The 18,551-nt window shown below is 38.3% G+C and overlaps 2 protein-coding genes across 2 annotated transcripts; one reads left to right on the plus strand and one right to left on the minus strand.

Moving 5' to 3' along the window:
- Positions 1-258: 258 nt before the first annotated feature.
- On the plus strand, positions 259-2,337 carry LOC115821782 (uncharacterized). Its single transcript, XM_030785573.1, has one exon. It carries the CDS (start codon positions 259-261, stop codon positions 2,335-2,337), a length of 2,079 nt encoding a protein of 692 aa, XP_030641433.1.
- Positions 2,338-10,259: 7,922 nt separating this feature from the next.
- On the minus strand, positions 10,260-14,276 carry LOC115821783 (chromosome partition protein Smc-like). The gene is made up of 6 exons (XM_030785574.1): positions 14,261-14,276; positions 13,980-14,173; positions 13,443-13,597; positions 12,431-12,894; positions 12,048-12,256; positions 10,260-10,502 (listed from the first exon to the last, which is right to left on the minus strand). Exons 1-6 carry the CDS (start codon positions 14,274-14,276, stop codon positions 10,260-10,262), a joined length of 1,281 nt encoding a protein of 426 aa, XP_030641434.1.
- Positions 14,277-18,551: the final 4,275 nt, after the last annotated feature.

Below are 18,551 nucleotides of genomic sequence, written 5' to 3' on the forward strand. Positions count from 1 at the left end.
ATGTCTTTTTCTTAGGTTTCAGTTCCCTGATGCTTAAATGTAATGTTCAGTCAAATACATTCATCATCTGCAGTATTGCAAACAGACTTAATCATTCAGTGAGAGGGAGTACGTGCATGTTATATTGTGCTGTTACATAGATAGATGAGAATCAAGTTTTGGTGTAAAAATTCCAATGAAGCATTTCCCTTTTTTCCCAAAAATGAAAGGTCACTTCTGTAATACATCAACTTCTTTTACAGCAAGAACTGCAAAGCAATGGCTTCTGAAATTGTGAAGAAGACTCAGGGTATCACCACAGCACAGGACATGAGAGAGACCACCCAGCTCATAATGAAACCGTATGCCAACTGGGAGGAGTACCTCACACCAGCACCACTCTCCATAGCCATAATGGGGGAACTGGTCTTCATTTCCTCCAAAACCGATTTCTCCATCAACACAAACCCACCCAAAGGCGGCTACAAGTACATCAAATACCCAGAGTCATTCCGTGCCTGCCTCATGCAAGTGTGTAACTCTGGCTGGTGGGCGTTTAATGAAGCTCATAAGAATATGGATCAGATCCGCCTTCACACTTTCACTGTACCAGACTACATGAAGACTGTAGTGAAGATCCTGTTTCAGGGAAGTGATGAGGTTGTTGAGGCCCACCTGCCTGACCAGCTGGGGAACATTCGGGAAATCGCAGATGACTGTGTGGAGTTGGCCTGTGCAGCAGAAGAAAAGTTTACTGATGTCATCAATATCATTCAAGAACTTCTGGAGGCATGTGTGAATGCAGAACATTTTTATGGAGAGGAGCTGGGGGAAATCAAGAAAAAAATGGAAGAAGCTAAAATGAGGGAGGATGCATCACGGGAAGCCAATGAAAGATCTAAGAAGGCAATGAAGACAATGGAGAGGGAACTGGGAGAGGCTCAAGAGAACTACAAGAAAGCAATGGATTCACTTCCTAGTGGATGGAGCATGGTTGGCATGGATTTAGTTGGAGGATTAACAGAAAGCATAACAGGTCTAGTAAATGCAATAACATCCATTGTTACCCAACCTGTTGCACAAGTGTGTAAGGCATCAGCAAAAATGAAGGATACATATGACTACATAAGAGGTAAGGATGATGAAGCAGATGAAGTTGACAAAATAAATATCTACAGTAAGTCTGGGGAAATTTTCAGGACTGCAGAACTTATTGGACATTACATTCAAGAGGGAAATATTGACTGGAAGGAACTGTATGATCAGAAGAAAAAATACACAAACACAGACTTCGCAGCAGACCAGTTTAAAAGGATTAAAAACAGCTTGGAAAAGTCCCCAGACTGCAAACCCAAACTACAAGCTATACTCTTATGTGAAAATGGAATAGACATCTGTTTGGAGCTTGCAATGTGTGCACCTGAAGGCAAGTGTAGCATGGAGAAAAAACAGAAGATCATCTCTAATTGGCAGGAGCTCATTAAATCAGCATGTGCTTTTGACAGCAAAAGCAAGAGTGCCACAAAGTCTCCATCTTTGACACCAAAACCACCAATGATGTACAAACAGGAGAATAAGAGTGAAGGGTCTGGTAAAAAGTCTGCAGGAGAAAGGGCCTCAGAGAATGCTCACTTCCGTATTGAGCAGACCCGAGCACAACTGAACCAGACAAGAGAGATATATGAGAAGTGTGTGGAGAACATGGAGAAGAACCAGATGGAGCTGACTGACATTTTGGTCACCATGAGAAACTGTGAAGTCAAGGAGATTGACTTCAAAACCACCATAGAAATGCTGGTCAAAGGTATGGATGCCATGGGTAGAGTGAAGGTGCAGTGGGAGAAGATGGTACACTTCTTTCAAATGGTGTCCAACATTGTGAAGGTCAGCCTGAGCAAAACTCTCAACAATTTTGTCACAACATCCGAGAAGACACAGAAACTGTCTTACAATGCCAAACTGTTCTCAAAAGACCTGCTCTACAACCAGGCCTTCCAGGCATCTAACATCGCCAGTCTTGTCCACATGATCTCAGAAACCTACACTGACGTGTCCAACAAGTACCTGATGGACAGAATCAGTAGTCTGGGCAAACTCATGGCCATGGATACGAGTAAACCAGAGTTTGAACTTGAGCGTCTGCAGCTACAGAAGGGGTGTGATGAAGCACAGAAAGGTATTCTACATCTGGTCATCAAGAACAAAAAAGCCTTTGAGAGGAGTACTGATGTAAGATTGAAGAAGATTGAGGGAGAATTGCTGGCCATTCTACCAGCTGTAGCACCTGAAGAAAAGAAAGCTATTGAAGATGCTGTCAAAGCTGGATTTACTGAGGAAGAAGAAGATGCCTATATCTGAGGTAAACTTAATGTCACTGACTTCACCCTTTTTTTTTTTTGCTCAAAACTTCTACATTTGATATATAGACATGTCATAATTCTAAATGTAGCCTAATGTTCTAATTCTAAATGTAGCCTAATGTTCTAATAACCCCTGGAATTCTATAGTACCTTTCTTCCAGAAAGATGGGTTAATCATCTGTAGTAGCTCTCTGAACTTCTTTTTTGTCTCTCTGTGTTGTCCTGTGCTACAGATCCATTCAAGCCAAAAGCTGTGACAAGACTGACAATGAATTTCTCCCCACCCTATCAGCTTCACAACCTTAAGAGATCCATGACATGTAAGAGACTAATCAGACTAGACACAGTGAGGAAACTGAAATATGTACTAACGTTTTCACGAATACCTAATTTCTTGCACTGGGTTTCTGTCTAGAAAATGGAAAATGTGTCTGTTAAGAATTATTTTTAGAAACATTTCTGTATGTGTGTGTGTGTGTGTATATATATATATATACACATGCATATATATGTATATTCTCTACATTCTGTGTATGTATGAGTGTGTGTGTGTGTGTGTGTGTGTGTGTGTGTGTGTTGAATGTATCATAGTAAATGCACCCGTAGGATCCTCACTTCTTCCTAGGGGCAGACTAGTGGTCCTCAAATCTTGATCCAGTTAAAGAGTTTTGACTTCTGTGAGTGCAGCCGTGCTCTTTTTCAGCTAAGAAATTATATTAAAAAAACATTACAGTTCATTATTATCGACTGTGCGATTAAAATTTTTTCTTACTTTCAAATATTCAGGTTTTAATATGATTCTGCAAGCAAGGCTGTGTCTAATGTGGGAAAAATATTGCTTTGCATGATGATTGTAACTTTAAGAAGGAAAATGTGCCTCCTGACTATTCTGCTTGCTTCATTACTATATCTGTGTGTTAGAACATTGAGCATTTATTATGCAGAAGACAAGGCCTCTGTGTGTCTGCAACACCTGGGAGCGAAAATCAAGTGTCCTGTGCTCCATGGGAAAAATGATCTTGTGTACTCCCACACATGTCCTTGGAAGTTTGTCTCACTGTATGAAAAGCTCTGTACTCCTTAACCTCAGAGAGAACTGCACTTCATCTCTGAAGTGTGCTTCTCCTGTGCGTATGTAGTAAAGGAAAATGATTCATTTCATCTGAAGTTTGTTGTCTTTAAGAATTAGCATCTCTCATTACATGGAACTCCTAATTCCCCTTATAATTAATCACCATGGCTGGCTGATCGGTTCAGCCGTTAAACTACTCTTGTACATTATTTGATATCATTTGGATTTATTAATGTGATGACATTAAGGTTAGAGGTTTATGTGTAGTTGTATGCAGAAGTTTATCAGGCTTTGATGACTGAAGACATTTAGCGCTAATGAGAATCAACATCGATATACTCTGTTAACAAGCGGAATGACATTAAGGCCTTGATTCATATTTACACATTTAGATTTATTCTGAACTTTCAAATGCTGTCTTGATTGTTTAGTCAAAGAGAGAGATTGCTGATGAGTTGCTAGGCTGATACATCAGTTTTGTTGGGTGTGGACTAGAGACACAGACACCATTTCTTCGATGGCTTTTACCAACTAAATGTCACTGAGTCAAAGGCAGTTAAGAATCAGAATAATCTGAGAGCAGTAAGAATTGCATTAATGTATTTTTTGTTTAAGAAGCAGCATTAGGACATATTTCTGCTAATGGAAAATGTGTTGATGATATGCAAACCCACCACTAGATGGCAGTGTCGCAAAACAAAATTGGAAATTTTGTCTCAAAATGTTCATGGGGAAAAAAAAAATACTGAATAAAGCGTATGCGTGGACAGTGACTGTTCTATCTGACAATAAATAAACACATTACATATGAACTTTGTTTTCTATCATAAATATAATAACATGCTGGACAAATAATTTACTTATTAATCTTTTTTGTTCATTGCTGCTCTTTCAAGTGGAGTCATATCAGAACATCTTCATGTTTGACCTTCATGTGTTTTCGTTTATTTTTGTCTATTTTACTCAAACATTTCTTTTGTGTCAAACCCTTACCCCCCACTGCCACAAATTTACCCACTTCTCTATATTCCACCCTTACCTACTGTCTGGACGGCTCAGATGTTCCAGTGTGTTACTTATCTTTCTATGATGTTCATGTCATGACACTCCCTTATCAATACTATCAATCTCTGCTGATGTTTATACTGTCCTGTGTGCACTGACTTTTTAAGATGTTCATTTCCTTCCCTCTATGATGGGTATAACGTCGCATTTATTTTATGATACTTGAAATTGGACACAGAGGACTCACTGAGTCATCCGAGACTCACTGAATCATCACTATGCTGCTGGAGGTACTTGATAGTTTATATTATGATAGTTTATATTATGGGAGCCTTTGACGCACTTGTAATCCACTCTCTTATTTTCCTTCAACATTCTTGCATGTGTGTCTGGTCTAATACTGCGTTGGTTCTTATGCAGCAGATAGCTCTTTAATGGCTGTATGCTTGGTTTGTTCTCTGCCTCTTTTAGAAATTGTTTTGGATAAAAGGGCCTTAATGACTTAATGTAAATGTAAAGGATTTCCAAGTCAGAGAGAGAGAAACGCCTAAAACTGAAAAAAAAAAAAAAAAATATATATATATATATATATATATATATATATATATATATATATATGATGTGCACCCGTAGACTTAAAAGTGTATATATATACTGTGTAGGAATGACCCCATGAAGTCCTACAGCTGTGCGGCGGGCCAATTCTGAGCCCCCCCTCCCCTCCCTTTATGATCTTTAATATTAAAGTTATTGTTAAAGCTATGATAATATTAAAATTATTGTTTAGGTTATAGTAATATTAAAGTTATTGTTAAAGTTAAGAAGTTGTACTGATTTTTGTTACTTTTATGTTATTCCGATCATTTGTATCACATAGCATTTGTCACAAAACATTAAAACACTTCATTGTAAATGAATACATTGTTTTAACTTATATCATATCAGTGTGTATCGCACTACACAACGGTACTAAATGGTACATTTATTTTACATTTGTGGTAAAAATGCTTTGGTTATACATGAGAAGGGCAGATCAGTCACCTGAAATGGTTTGGGTGGTGTGTCAGACATTTTTCCCAAGTTACAGTGAGGTCACATATTCTGATGACAGCTGTCTAAATATGTGACCCCTCATACCAAGGTCAGGCTTTTGACCAGAGTGATGACAGTTTTTAGGTTATACATGAGAAGGGCAGATCAGTCACCTGAAATGGTTTGGGTGGTGTGTCAGTTGTTTTCTCCCAAGTTACAGTGAGGTCACATATTTTGACGAAAGCTATCAAAATATGTGACTGCTTACGCCTAAGTCAGGCTGTTGACCAGTGATGACAGCCTTTTGGTCATTTGTGGGAAGGTAAAAGAAGTCACCTGAAATGGTTTGGGTGGTGTGTCAGACATTTTCTCTCAAGTTACAGGGGCGTCACATATTCTGATGGCCCACTTAAATTGACTAGTAGTCTAAAGCTGTCAGTGTGAGGTCAGCTTAATCCGTTGTTGGTTCCATTTGAAATCCACAATTAGGCTACTCTGCAATCAACAGTGTTGTGCTTAATCTAATGTGAGCAGCTAAGCCGTTATTAAAGAAAGCCCTAAGATGCCTTCAGTTTACATTTTAATTCGGTTTACTTGTGTTAACGCACTATTTGTCCTGTGATACTGACATAATTAATTCAATATCCCCGGAGAACAATACATTGTTTACTTAGTTTCGTTGATTTGTGATAATGACATAGATAAGCCGACATTTTGAGAAAAAGAAAAATAACACGTTATCACGACAAAACGGAATGGAACTTAAATATAAATTCATGGCGTCTTAGGGTTTCTGCATTGTATGATGTGATTAACCAGCATTCGTGGGCAAAACACTCCGTCCACTCTGCATTCACCTTCTTTTGTTTGCAATCTATGATCTTACGTTGTTTGCACAACAAACTCATCTGCGTGAGCGATTTAAAACTGCCCAGAGTCAACAGCGCTTACTAGAGTCACAGAATCTGATGTAACACCCGAAAAAGATGTATAGAGCTGGAACAAGACTGTTAACCAATAATACTGAACTCGTGGTGCAGTCTCACAAGGCTTTGAACAATTGGCATATGAGTCCGATGCCAATCAGCTGTGAACTCGTATCACATGTAACACATAGATTTAATGATCCCAATTCTAACACGGCGTTAAGTAGCCCTACCTCGCTCTTGGCTCGGGTAAACACTGTTTCTACCCATATTCCCTACTAACACTGTCATGCCTGTACCTCTCTGCACCAATGCCTTGCCTTTATCATTCATTCCATTATTACTACTGTGCAGGGAAACCATAGGCCTGGCCTTAATGCTGGTTGCAAGCTCAGTAACTTACATAACATCTCAGTAAAACCCTTGACCCACACAAAGTTGGACATGAATATCATGGCATAGGTTCATTCAATCAGCAAGGCAGGTGTCACAGCCTGCACCTCGTTTTTGGACTTTTGTTTTGAAATGTCTTGGGCCTCTGCTCCGTGTGTGTCTCCGTCCCTCACCTGATTCTGTTTATTCTATTTATTAACCTCGTTTCACCCCTGTTAATTTGAGCCAATCATGTTTCCCCTGTTTAGTTCTCCTCTTCTATTTAAGCCCTTGTGTTTGACCTGCCCCTTGTCTATTGCTGTTTGTGTTTGCATACACTCTGTTTGGCTGCATCTTTTTTCGTTATTGGCCTTTGTTCCTGTTTGCACCTGTTTATTTATCTACACTTTGTAAGTAAAGTCCTGCTTTTTGTTACTACAATCACTGTGTCTTGCGTTTGGGTCCAGCTCCACTCCACGCCTGGCAGCAGGACGAAAGAGAGGGTGGTATTGCTGTTATTTTCTCCAATCAGTTCAGTTACACTGAGACTAATTTAGATAAATTTTCATCTTTTGAATATCTGGCCGTTGCGCTCAAACCTGAATCACATATAATTATTCTAACACTATACAGATCACCTAAGCAATCCTCAGTATTTCTTCCTGAATTCTCTGAGCTTATGTCCATCACTCTTACTAGTTATGACCAAATAATCCTCATTGGAGATATGAATATTCACAGTAATAACAGTTCTGACTTGAAGGCTATGGAATTTATGAATGCCTTAGATTGCCTGGGATTAACACAACATGTTACTGAAGCTGCACATCAGCTGGGTAATATACTTGACCTGGTGGTATCACATGGGATAAGCATAAATAATGATTTAGCGTCTGACATGACTGTCTCTGATCATTAGTGTGCTCTTTGATGCTCTGTTAAATATGTCTCGGAACAAAAAATTCATAATTCTATAACGGTACTTAGATGCCACTGCAGAATGACGTTTTTCTGAACTTACAAACTCTTTTGATCTATGTAATGTACACTGTTCGTTAAATGAAGTGGTTGATGCCTTAGATAGCAACTTAAGAAACGCGTTGTATAGCGTTGCTCCAGTTAAGATTACAATTTACAATTTAGTTGCTTGGCAGACGATTTTTGCCAAAGCAACTTACAATCAGTGCATCAGTCGAATTTCTAATACCTCATGAGCAGAGATCACAATAGGACTGAGCGTCAATTTGCCCCTTTGTATTGCGCCCCCGGAATACTTTGACAAACACAGATACAAGGCAAAGTTTGTTTTGGGTTTTTTTTTAGGAAAGGGAGGTAAGGCATTGGGGGACAGGTGGGTTCTAAAGAGGTGGGTTTTCAGTTTCTTGCGGAAGATGGTAAGAGATTCCACAGTCTGGACTGCATCGGGAAGGTCGTTCCACCACCTCGGGGCAATGGCGGAGAAGAGGCGTGGTCGGGAGGAGCGGCTGCCGGGTTCCCGAAGTGAGGGGACCGTCAGTTGTCCAGAGGTCGTAGAGCGGAGGGTCCTAGTAGGGGTATACAGAGTTATGAGACTGAAGGTATGATTAACCGTGGAGACTCCTAGCAGAGGCCAGGGGAAGCCAGGCTTCCTCAGAATGAAGTGACTTAAGATGTGAAAGTCTCTATAACAATAAAAACACGTGCAATAAATTTTAATGGAACTTTTCACATGATTGTATTCCAATTTTGATTATGCAGCCTACCTTATGTTTTTACTGGGACTATGGTGACGGGAAGGCTTTTTAATGTCATGTCGTATGTTTCTGGCTTTACGATAGGCTTGCATGTACACATGCTGTGGAGGGGAAGCCAGACTTGGTACACGCCCACTTGTCCTCCTCTCACATTTTTTTTTTAAACAAAAATTAGCCAGTCACCATTGAGTGTTGTACCAACCTGACTGGACTGTGAAAGAGAGGGAAAAAAGCCCAGTGGGTGTGTAGAGGAAGCCCACAGATGTTTGGCTATCATGACAACATATGGTAGATTGTAAGTGGGGGAGGGGGTGAGCGGGAATCCAGCCTGACACTGTCTTCACACCGATCAGATCAGAAATGCAGAAATCATGACCATCTGACATGAGCAGCTAAAAAACTCACTTTCAGCCAGACAGTGAGTCGTTGGTCAGAGATGACTGTAGTAGTAAGACATGGATGTTGACTTGGATTTTATGTGGCAAAATAATTTTGTCAGTTTTGGTAATTGAGCCACAACTTCATATTAAAGAGAAAGGGAGGCCGATGCCAGATAATGCCATAGTGCAAAAACCAGCAATAAAAGTACCTTTTTCTACAGAACAGCTAGCACAACACTTCAGAGGCTATACTGTTGGCCATGCGTACGAATCACAGTAACCTGATATTCACACAACACCACTGATCAGTGCATGTCATTTTCATGGCAAGCACTGTTGGGCTTCCTCTACCAAAATCCCCACACGCTGCTGCTGCTAATAAACTTGGAACTCTAATCAGTTCTAGTTTAACAGTCTATAAAATTCTTATTGCGTAATATACCAAGTATCAGAGCAGATTAATGATATTATCTCTACAATTTGTAATGATCAGTTTCATTATTGAACTTATTGTCTAAATGCAGGGACTCAGACTTAGCCTGTGAACCATGGCTGTGCTAGTCCAAACGTAGTGTTACTGCTCCCCAGTGGTAATCTCAACTGCATCCTCTGTGTTTAGCTTCTGCTCCTCAGTCTCACATAATCTGACTTCACCAGCACTGCCAGCTCTATGAATACTAAACACCTTGATTTTTCTGTATTTCACTGCATTAGCCTCCGGGGAATTTTTTTTTTTCTGTGTCTCTCTCATTTTCTGGGAACCACCCTTTTTCTGTTGTTTTGTTCATCCTTTAAACTCTACAGCTGAACTGGGATTAATAGAAAGATAATGCCAAATTTTTTTTTGAGATCAAAGTATGACTGGAGGACACAACCCGTGATTGACTCAGGTGAGACGTTAATGTCAGAAGACGTTTTGATGTAGCCATATTTAACAATAATGGAGAGAAAAGGGATGACCCAACTGTTGGTGTGGACAAAGTTCAAAAGAAATGTCAGTTTAAAAATAGTTTTTGCTTTTTACATCTGTTGTATCTATTGGACAGTTATACCTTTTGTCACGACTCTTGAAAGAGGCTGGATGCACACACAAGAGAAAACAGTGAAAACAGAACCCAGACCCAACACTAGAGGGAGAACAGAGGGACCAGGGCGTGACACCTTTTATTGCATTTTTAATTTCCTTTTAAAATAACAGGTCAATAATCCAAACGCCAAATAAGAGACAAAACATTTATTCACTTTTTTCATTTTAGTTTGTTTTGCATTACCCCATCAATTGAGAAGCTGTTGATCAATACACAACTGTTACTCAAACATTGATTTTTTTTTTTTTTTTTTTAGTCACTGAATAGTGAAACTGATAAATGCGATTAACTGATGAACTGGTCCGATGAGGTTTACTGGGTGATGGCAGAGGTAGCAGACTTCTCAGTAACAGACTCCTCAGTGCCAGTCCCCAAAGGGGCAGGTGAGCAGGGCTTTATCAACTCCAGCTTCTCCTTCACAGCATCATACTGACACTGCCACTCCTCTTTAGAGAGAGAGGTAGGACTGACCTCCAGGAACTTGTAGGCATCTTTGGCCTGGTTGCTGAATACGCTGCTGGCTCTCTCACATACGGCTCCAAATTTTGTCCAAACCTGTAATGTAAAGTGATGCAAGCCATAGTTTTTGATTTTTGTTATTTTTAGTTCTTTGTTTTTGTTTTGATTTGCTTTGTTTTAAAATGTAAATTCATGTTGATAACAAGGAATGTGTATGACCGTCAAAACAACCCTGCTGTACCCTGAACGTGGTATCCTATTGTGTTACTGTGGTATGCGATTGCAGTAGCTAATACCCAGTTAACTCATTCAGTTTTCTTTTTTTTTTTTTTTTTTTTTTATGCACCAGACTTTGGAACTCACTTTTATCAGACATTCAGTATGCATGTACGTTTACAAAGCAGCTAAAATCATATCTTTTCAGCTTAGCTTTTAGCCATCTTTAGATAGTTTTAGATCATTTTCAGTTTATTACTTCTCATTTTATCTCTTCAATTCTACCAAAACAGCTTAATGATCATCATAATAATCATTATGATGAATTATCAAAATTTAAGATGAAGCATAACTACAACATGCACCATTAGACCATTACAAGCAATATAAGATGTAACTGCTCGAAATAATAAAACGAATTATGGTGGCCCCCCTCCCCCATCATCCCAGTGCTTTGTTTGATTATGCCTGACCAACTCAAGCCTGATTAATGAAAATATAAGTCCTCGGTTTATTTTATTGAAGATGATTCCTCTTTCACATATGTGCTTGTGTGTTTTTCTATTTATTTTATCTATATATTTATATATTTTTGCCTGTTCTAGAGTGTAATATATACTGTTATCGTATAGTTCTGGTTTTCTTATTTGTAACATTTATAATGAAAATACATTTCTTCAGTTTAAAGAAGATTACGCTTCCATTTTATTTTTCCTAACGTGTGTTTATGTGTGTGTGTGTGTGTGTGTGTGTGTGTGTGTTTGTTCACTGCTCGGATGGGTTAAATGCCGAGTCCGAATTTCCTATTACCCCTCGGGTATTTCTACAGTTATATGTACATGTACATCCATTGGTTGTATTAGTTACATCACCAAAAAAAAAAAAAGATGATGAGGATGAGGATGAGGATGATGATGATTATTATTATTATTATTGTTATTATTATTGCTGTTATTATTATTATTATTATTATTATTATTATTATTATTATTATTATTATTATTATATACAATAATCAGAAGTAACTCTGCTGCCTATGCACACTGAGCAATAATCATTGCACACCCAGCAGTTGACTTTGCAGGTGACAAGGGTGGCCTGTTTGAGTGCTGATATTACTGTGACATTAGAGCACTGATTCTCAATCCTGCTCCTGGGGGACCCCTGCTCTGCACGTTTTCCATCTTTCCCTGCTCTACCTGGCTGACTGAACTCATCAGTGGCTCTTTTGATTGGCTGAGCACACCTGATTTAATCAAGAGCATGTTAATCATACTAATCAGCTTGGAGCAAGGATAGATAGAAGATATGCAGAGCAGGGGTCCCCCAGGAGCAGGATTGAGAAACACTGCATTAGAGCATCCAGACTAATGTTTGTCATATCAGTAAGGATTGTTCAAACGCTGTCATATTTTGCCACTTTACCTCTTCGGCCGTGGTGATTGACTGCAAAAATTCATCCTTGAAGTCTAAAAGTTCTTCAGTCAACTCCTCCCCAACAAAGGTCTTGTCCTTCAGGTAATCCAGCATTGCACCAACTTTCTCCCAGAATTTTTGTAGCTGAACCAGAATCTGCTGAATTCTGGAGAGGCAAAGCTGAACCTCATCAAGATGCTCTGGGGATGGAATTGAACCTGAAAATATAGTGAAAACGGATAAAAAATGTTTAAAAATACTAGATTTAAAATGAATTGTTCAGCTTCTTCAAACTGGAAAATTAATTTGAATCTGACTGAGTGAAGAATGAAGATTTTAGTCCTATTGTTTTCTGCCTGAATGCGATTCTGATTCTGATTTCTGATTCTCACCCAAGTTTATTCTCAGTTTTGCCACCTTCATTTGCAAGCTGATCACCTCATTCTGTAGGTCCCACTCCTTCTGTCTCAATTCAGATTTCTCTGAAATGATTCTATTGATCTCAGTCTCCAAGGCCTTGATTTTGGCTTTATCCCCTGGTTCAGTGGCTGCTTTGTAGATGGCGTTGATTAAGGGTCCAACAAAAGGCACCAAAGAAGTCACGATACCAACAGCAGTGTTCTTACCAGAAATATCTTTGACAAGTTTCTCAAGCTCATGGCTTTTGTCATTTAATTTTCGCTCAACAGTTACCAAATCGTCAGTAATCTTTTCCAGCTTAGCCTTGTACTGATTCAAAATGGCCTCGGCTGCTTCAAGTTCATTGCCGACACTTTCAATCAGTTCGTCAGTTTCAACCTTTGCAGTGATAACATCACTGGTGGTTGTGGCAACATTTTTGTTGAGTGAATTATATCTAAATGAGAAAGGATCGGAAGAGGAGTCAGTTATTTATGTTCACTGTGTTATCTCCATAGTTCTGTTTTATCCCTTCTCCATTCTTTAATAAGCCTAAATCATCACAGAATTACAGACAGAGTGCTAAAGAGGAGGTTCTGTAACTGTACCCAGTAGTACTGCAGGTAAGAAAATGCAATTATAATGTATTGATTTGTCTTAGCTTAGTACACATCCAAAAGTTTTGGAACACTGCAAAAACCTTCTATATTTCAATATTTATGCAAATATGTCAAAAGCTGTGTCAGAGACTGATTTTGTATAGAGTCATTCTAATAATTTAAACAAACCTTTGATGCACCATAAAGACAGTACACCACTAATGATAACAGTTAAAACAATGATGCTACAACAGTAATGCTGATCTTCATATCTCTATGCAAACAGTGGAGAGCGGTTTTATCTTCAACTAGCAATAATCAATATGCAGCTGGTTTTCATTCTTTTCTTGTGCATGAACAGATGTTGTGTCCATATTCTGTGTAGAGAAGAAACAAAAAGTCTTACTTCTCCACAATCTGATCAACTTCAATGATGATATTGGTAATCCAAGCTTTTGCCTTCTCCAGGTACTTCACAGCGAGTGTGGGCTTGTTTTTTTCCACTGCTGCTTTGAGCAGAGGAAACAACGAGTTCACCAAGTTGTCACTGGTACCAATACACTGTATGAATGTGGAAAAGAGAAAAGGAGCTTAAGTATTCTGTCATCAAACCTAATGCAAAACATGGATATACAACCAAAGAGCTTTTTTACATTACTTGTCAAAGTTTTCATTTTTGTAGACCTTTACCAGAATCCTCATAAAGAGGAAATTTTATATATAGATATATTACTGCTCTCTATTGCACATCTAATAGTTTTGAGAGGCAACATTAAATTAATTTTCAGTAACAGGGAAAATAGAAAAGAGAAAAAAACATAATTCATAATTTACTGTTACATATTTTCTTATCTAACGAGTACTAATCAAACACACACATACACAGACACAGTGAACTGTGTTCAAAATTGTGTGGAGACCTGACAAGCCTGTGGGGTGGTACCTTAATCAGGAGAGCCTCTGAGGAGCCAAAGAGGAGCTGAGTCTCCAGGGCCCTGCTCCGGAGCAGCCTCTCCAGTTTGGGAAAGCCGGCCAGACACAGATAGGACACATGGTAAAGTAGAGCAATCCGCTGTGCTGATGGTAACAGCTCATTTATGACCTCTGCATTCAAAGCCGAGCGATGAAGCATCACTTCTGTTTGGAAAGGGGGTGAGGGGGGGCAGGTTCACTGATAGAAATTACAGAACTGGTTTGTTGGATTGTGAAGAAATATGGTCTTACCCTTGCTGCTGGCCATGATTTCAGTGTAGTTTAGTTTGTTGATGGATGCTAAAGATCACAAACTTCTCTAGGAGAGATTAATGCAATAAAGTATGTCACAGAATTCATCAGTTCATCATGCCACAGACACTGAAGAAAATAAAATATATGCATGTTTCATCCATGTCACCCTGAAAATCGAATTAAAAGGTTTTATTTGATTCTTACCAGTAGGTAGGATGAGATTTGCTCCTCTCAGGTGTGTGGTGAACACTGTGTTTCGTGGAGTATTAATATCCCCCCGAAAGCCACGCCTTAAATCTCTTTGGAAATTCATCTGTGCATTCCTTTCCAGGCATCTCACGAACTCTGTAAACAACAGATTAAGAATATGAAAAAAGACAACGTCAGATAACCGATGTAATTAAATGATGCATGACTGATGCACGACATTGACAAGAATTTTGACTCAGCCCTGAGCCCAATCATGTCTCAATGAGGGACTAAGAAAAAAATAAAAGATTGTACAACATTCCCTTGTTTCATTATCACATAAACCTCTGAATCGTCTCAGAACAGGTTTCTACAGTTCCAGTGAAACTGTTCTATAAAAGTGCTTCCCAACTGTTCAGCAATGAAGCCAATGTTTAAAACAAGATGACAAGATGAATTCTAATTGCTCTTGCAAGATTTTCTTTTTTTGAAGAAGAGGAAGAAGAAGATTTATGTGAATATTGTCATTTAGCATTGCCCCTCCACACAAAAGTTCATATGTTTGTGTATCTGTCCACTGAGATTTAAATATTCATGCATACATATACAGAAATATATTTGCATATTTGCTCGTTTCTGATTGTAGTCATTCCCAAGATCAGATGGCATAACTAAATAAAGAAGACAGAAAGGTATTAGTCATGCTTCATTTGTGAACCTTGAACTTAATTGTCCTGTCAGCTCCATACTCTGTTTCTAAGATTGAATCTGGCAACAAAAGCTTTCAAAATGCCACAGTCCATAAAATATTTCCAGAAACTGTAAAATATGTTTATTCTGTCCTTAACAGGTTATGTTTTAACATACCAGAGCCTGCAAAGTCCCCAAGACAAGCTTTATTTTTCATTAGAGAAATGCAAGTTTTAATTCCTGATGACTTATTCACACAGAACTTCCTGCTTCACTCATTTTTACATTTGGTAGTATTTGACGATAATCCATACCAAATACATTTTGGAAAATGAAAAAAAAAAAAAGAAGGCCTGTATCAAAAAGCATCTGTTACTTTGGATATGATTCCTCCTTACACTAACATTTGCAGCGGGTAGTGTTTGATGATAGTTGGCTGATAATTAAAAAAATAAAACGGACTGGTATTGAAAAGCGTCTGTTCTGCTCTGGACATGGCTTTGCTTTTTCAGACAAATGTCTATGAATTCATCACATGTATTTTAAATCTCTTATTTTACTTTGTTAGTACTCCATTTCAAAAAGATTTATTGTTTTATTGGCGGAAGCTATTACTTATATGTACACTAATACAGCCACAGATTATAATATTGACTTAGTCCTCATGAGAAGCCCTGATACATTCAGCTACATTCCCAAAAGGGCAGTGTATGAAATGCAGAGAGTTTAAGTGATAAAATTTTCACTCTAGAAATGTAACAGACTTATACATCGCACATTGCATTCATATGAGAAATGTTTAAAATTGTGTGCAATGATGAAAAACATTAAAGAATATCCTCCCCATGTGTTAGAAATGTTGGCCTAATGAACCATACTGTAGGATATGAGATGGAGATTATGTTTCAGAAACTCTGAATTGCAACACACAATTTTTCTTTGTGGGACCTGCCCCTCAGCAGGTGAACTCACTCTTTGCTGAGGGAACGTGTGAGGGTTTTAAAAAGACAAAAAGTCAGGTATAAAGATGTGTGTAGATCAGAACAGGAGTCTGTGAAACAGTTTACACTGACCCATGATTTCAAACTTTGACAAGATTCGCAATTTCCAAAGAATTCATTTTTAAAACTATTGCATATGTGAAGGCACATTTCATCTGAACCAATCCAAGAATGTGAATTTGAAAAGAAAGGATAAATCTATTGACAATATGTCAGAAAGAGCCACAAGTGAGGTGCAAAGGAGTTTTAATGACAGGTGTAGAAATTACTGTAACAGTAGGCAGAACAAAAAAAAAAACCCAAGGTTATCAGGGGTCCAAAGAAAGATTGACAAAACAAAGCAAAAGATGGCCAGAAGACCTAAGGAACAAGAATACTCCACAACACGGCTCAGAAAACACATGAGAAGTGTAGCCTTTTAGCCATAATTACACCATAATTGTTTATTTATTGGGCTACCCATGAAAAAATTATTGTGTATATATAACCTGTGCAGTGAGTTATATATGCATAAATTGTAATATATGATAGAGAAATTTACAAGTAGTCATGTTGTCTGAAAACTATACCTGTAATGGTGTATGAGAGAATCTGTGCATGACATTATGACCCGTGTATGATAGCTGTATTACAACAAACATATAAGAGGCACGTTGTGTTGACTGTGTTGTTACTACTTAAATCAAAAGGCTTCAAGTCATAATATATGGGAATTGTGCTTGTGCATTAGGAAGTGAAAAATGATGATGTATGAGTGTAAGATTCAGTTCTGTCGTGTTTCACTGTCAGCCATGAGTAAACTACATGGGAACACAGTTCTCTATTTATCACTGTGTAAAAGGAGCGTTGGTTTTCTGTCATTTGTTTCTGCCTTTTGTTGAGGAAATCAAAGCTCAACAGCTTTAAAAGCTTCTCTTTGTGAGTGTTATACCGTGTTTAGTATGTCATTGTAGTGTTACTCCCTCTTGATTTAACAAATATATTTGTCTCTTTCTGTGTTTGGTATCTCTAAAACAATCGCTCCAGGAGCCTTCAAGAGGCAGGTAAATTGAATTTTCTCCCGTCCTCGATCCCTGTAGGAGAAGTTGTCTTTTATTTAATGTGCAAAGGGCATTTTGTATTAAAAGCAGAAAAGAACATTTGATGAGACCAAATGGATGCAGGCAAAACTACAAAAAAAAAAAAAAAAAACTTGTCATGCAGTCTAAAGTTGTAAGAGCTCTTTGTTTTGCCATCAGAATCTACCATTTGTGGAATATAGTAAAAACAAGTTTAGCACAAATTACCAAACGCACATGAGACAAATACAGGTTGGAGGATTACAGACAGCCTACAGGCTAACTGGAGTTCACAGGAGTGTTGTCTTGGTATTTGGCGAGTCAGGACTTTTTGCCATTTATGTGTGAAATGATAATTATCCATATGACAACTAACCCAGTGCATATATACATGAGTGCTTGAGGCGATAGGTCACACCTCTACCAAATCCGTGAATTCAAAGCACCCTCATTTGTTTCACTAAACCAGCGACACAGCCGTTTGCTGTTCACAATGGTCCTCCTGATTTCGATCGTCATGTGATATGTCGAAACCTTGCACGTCCTTGAATTCTCATATAACCCATCTCTGTTTAAGTTTCAGGGAAAACCTGCACCCACAGTGGGTGTCGTGTCAAAGCCTTACCCAGCTGTACTTCAATCAAGCTGAAGTGTCACACTAGATGAATCACAATTGTTCTGTAATAATATTATAGGACATAATAATAATAATAATAATAATAATAATAATAATAATAATAATAATATTATTATTATTATTATTATTGCAGTAGAACTCTCATAGCAATTTCCCAACTGTGAATATTGTCATATAGCAGTGCCAGGTAAAACAACATTCACATAAATGTACTGTTTATCTTCATATACATGAAAGGTTGCGAGATGTTTTAAAAGTTGTTTGTTCTTCTTATGTCTTCTCCTTGTCTCCTCCAAACATTTGGACTGACTTTCAAATATGCTACTGCAAAACAATTTTTACTTCATGCTTTAGAAAGATAATGTTGGTGCTCTGCTGCAAGAGCAAAAGGGCTTATGTAATATTTATTCATGTGCTTCAGAAAGGTTTTTTTTTTTTCTTTTTTTTTTTTTCGTTATGTACTCAAACAGCCAAGGGGCCTGATCATGTTCAGACTGAGCCTTTGTGTGACACAAGGCCTCAGTGACTTATGACAGATAACTGACAAGTGGCATTCACGAGCATTCTGTCTCAGCCCTGAGTTCTGACTCACTTCTCCTTCAGGGAAAAAAACCAACTGAAACAGTCACAGAACGTTTCGCCAGTTGGATGTCACATACACCTCTGGATCATGTCAGGACGGATCTGCAAAGCTACGGTGCAAATGTCTTATG

This window comes from Chanos chanos, chromosome 9 (genome assembly GCF_902362185.1).
Source record: "Chanos chanos chromosome 9, fChaCha1.1, whole genome shotgun sequence".
Lineage (NCBI taxonomy): Eukaryota > Metazoa > Chordata > Actinopteri > Gonorynchiformes > Chanidae > Chanos > Chanos chanos.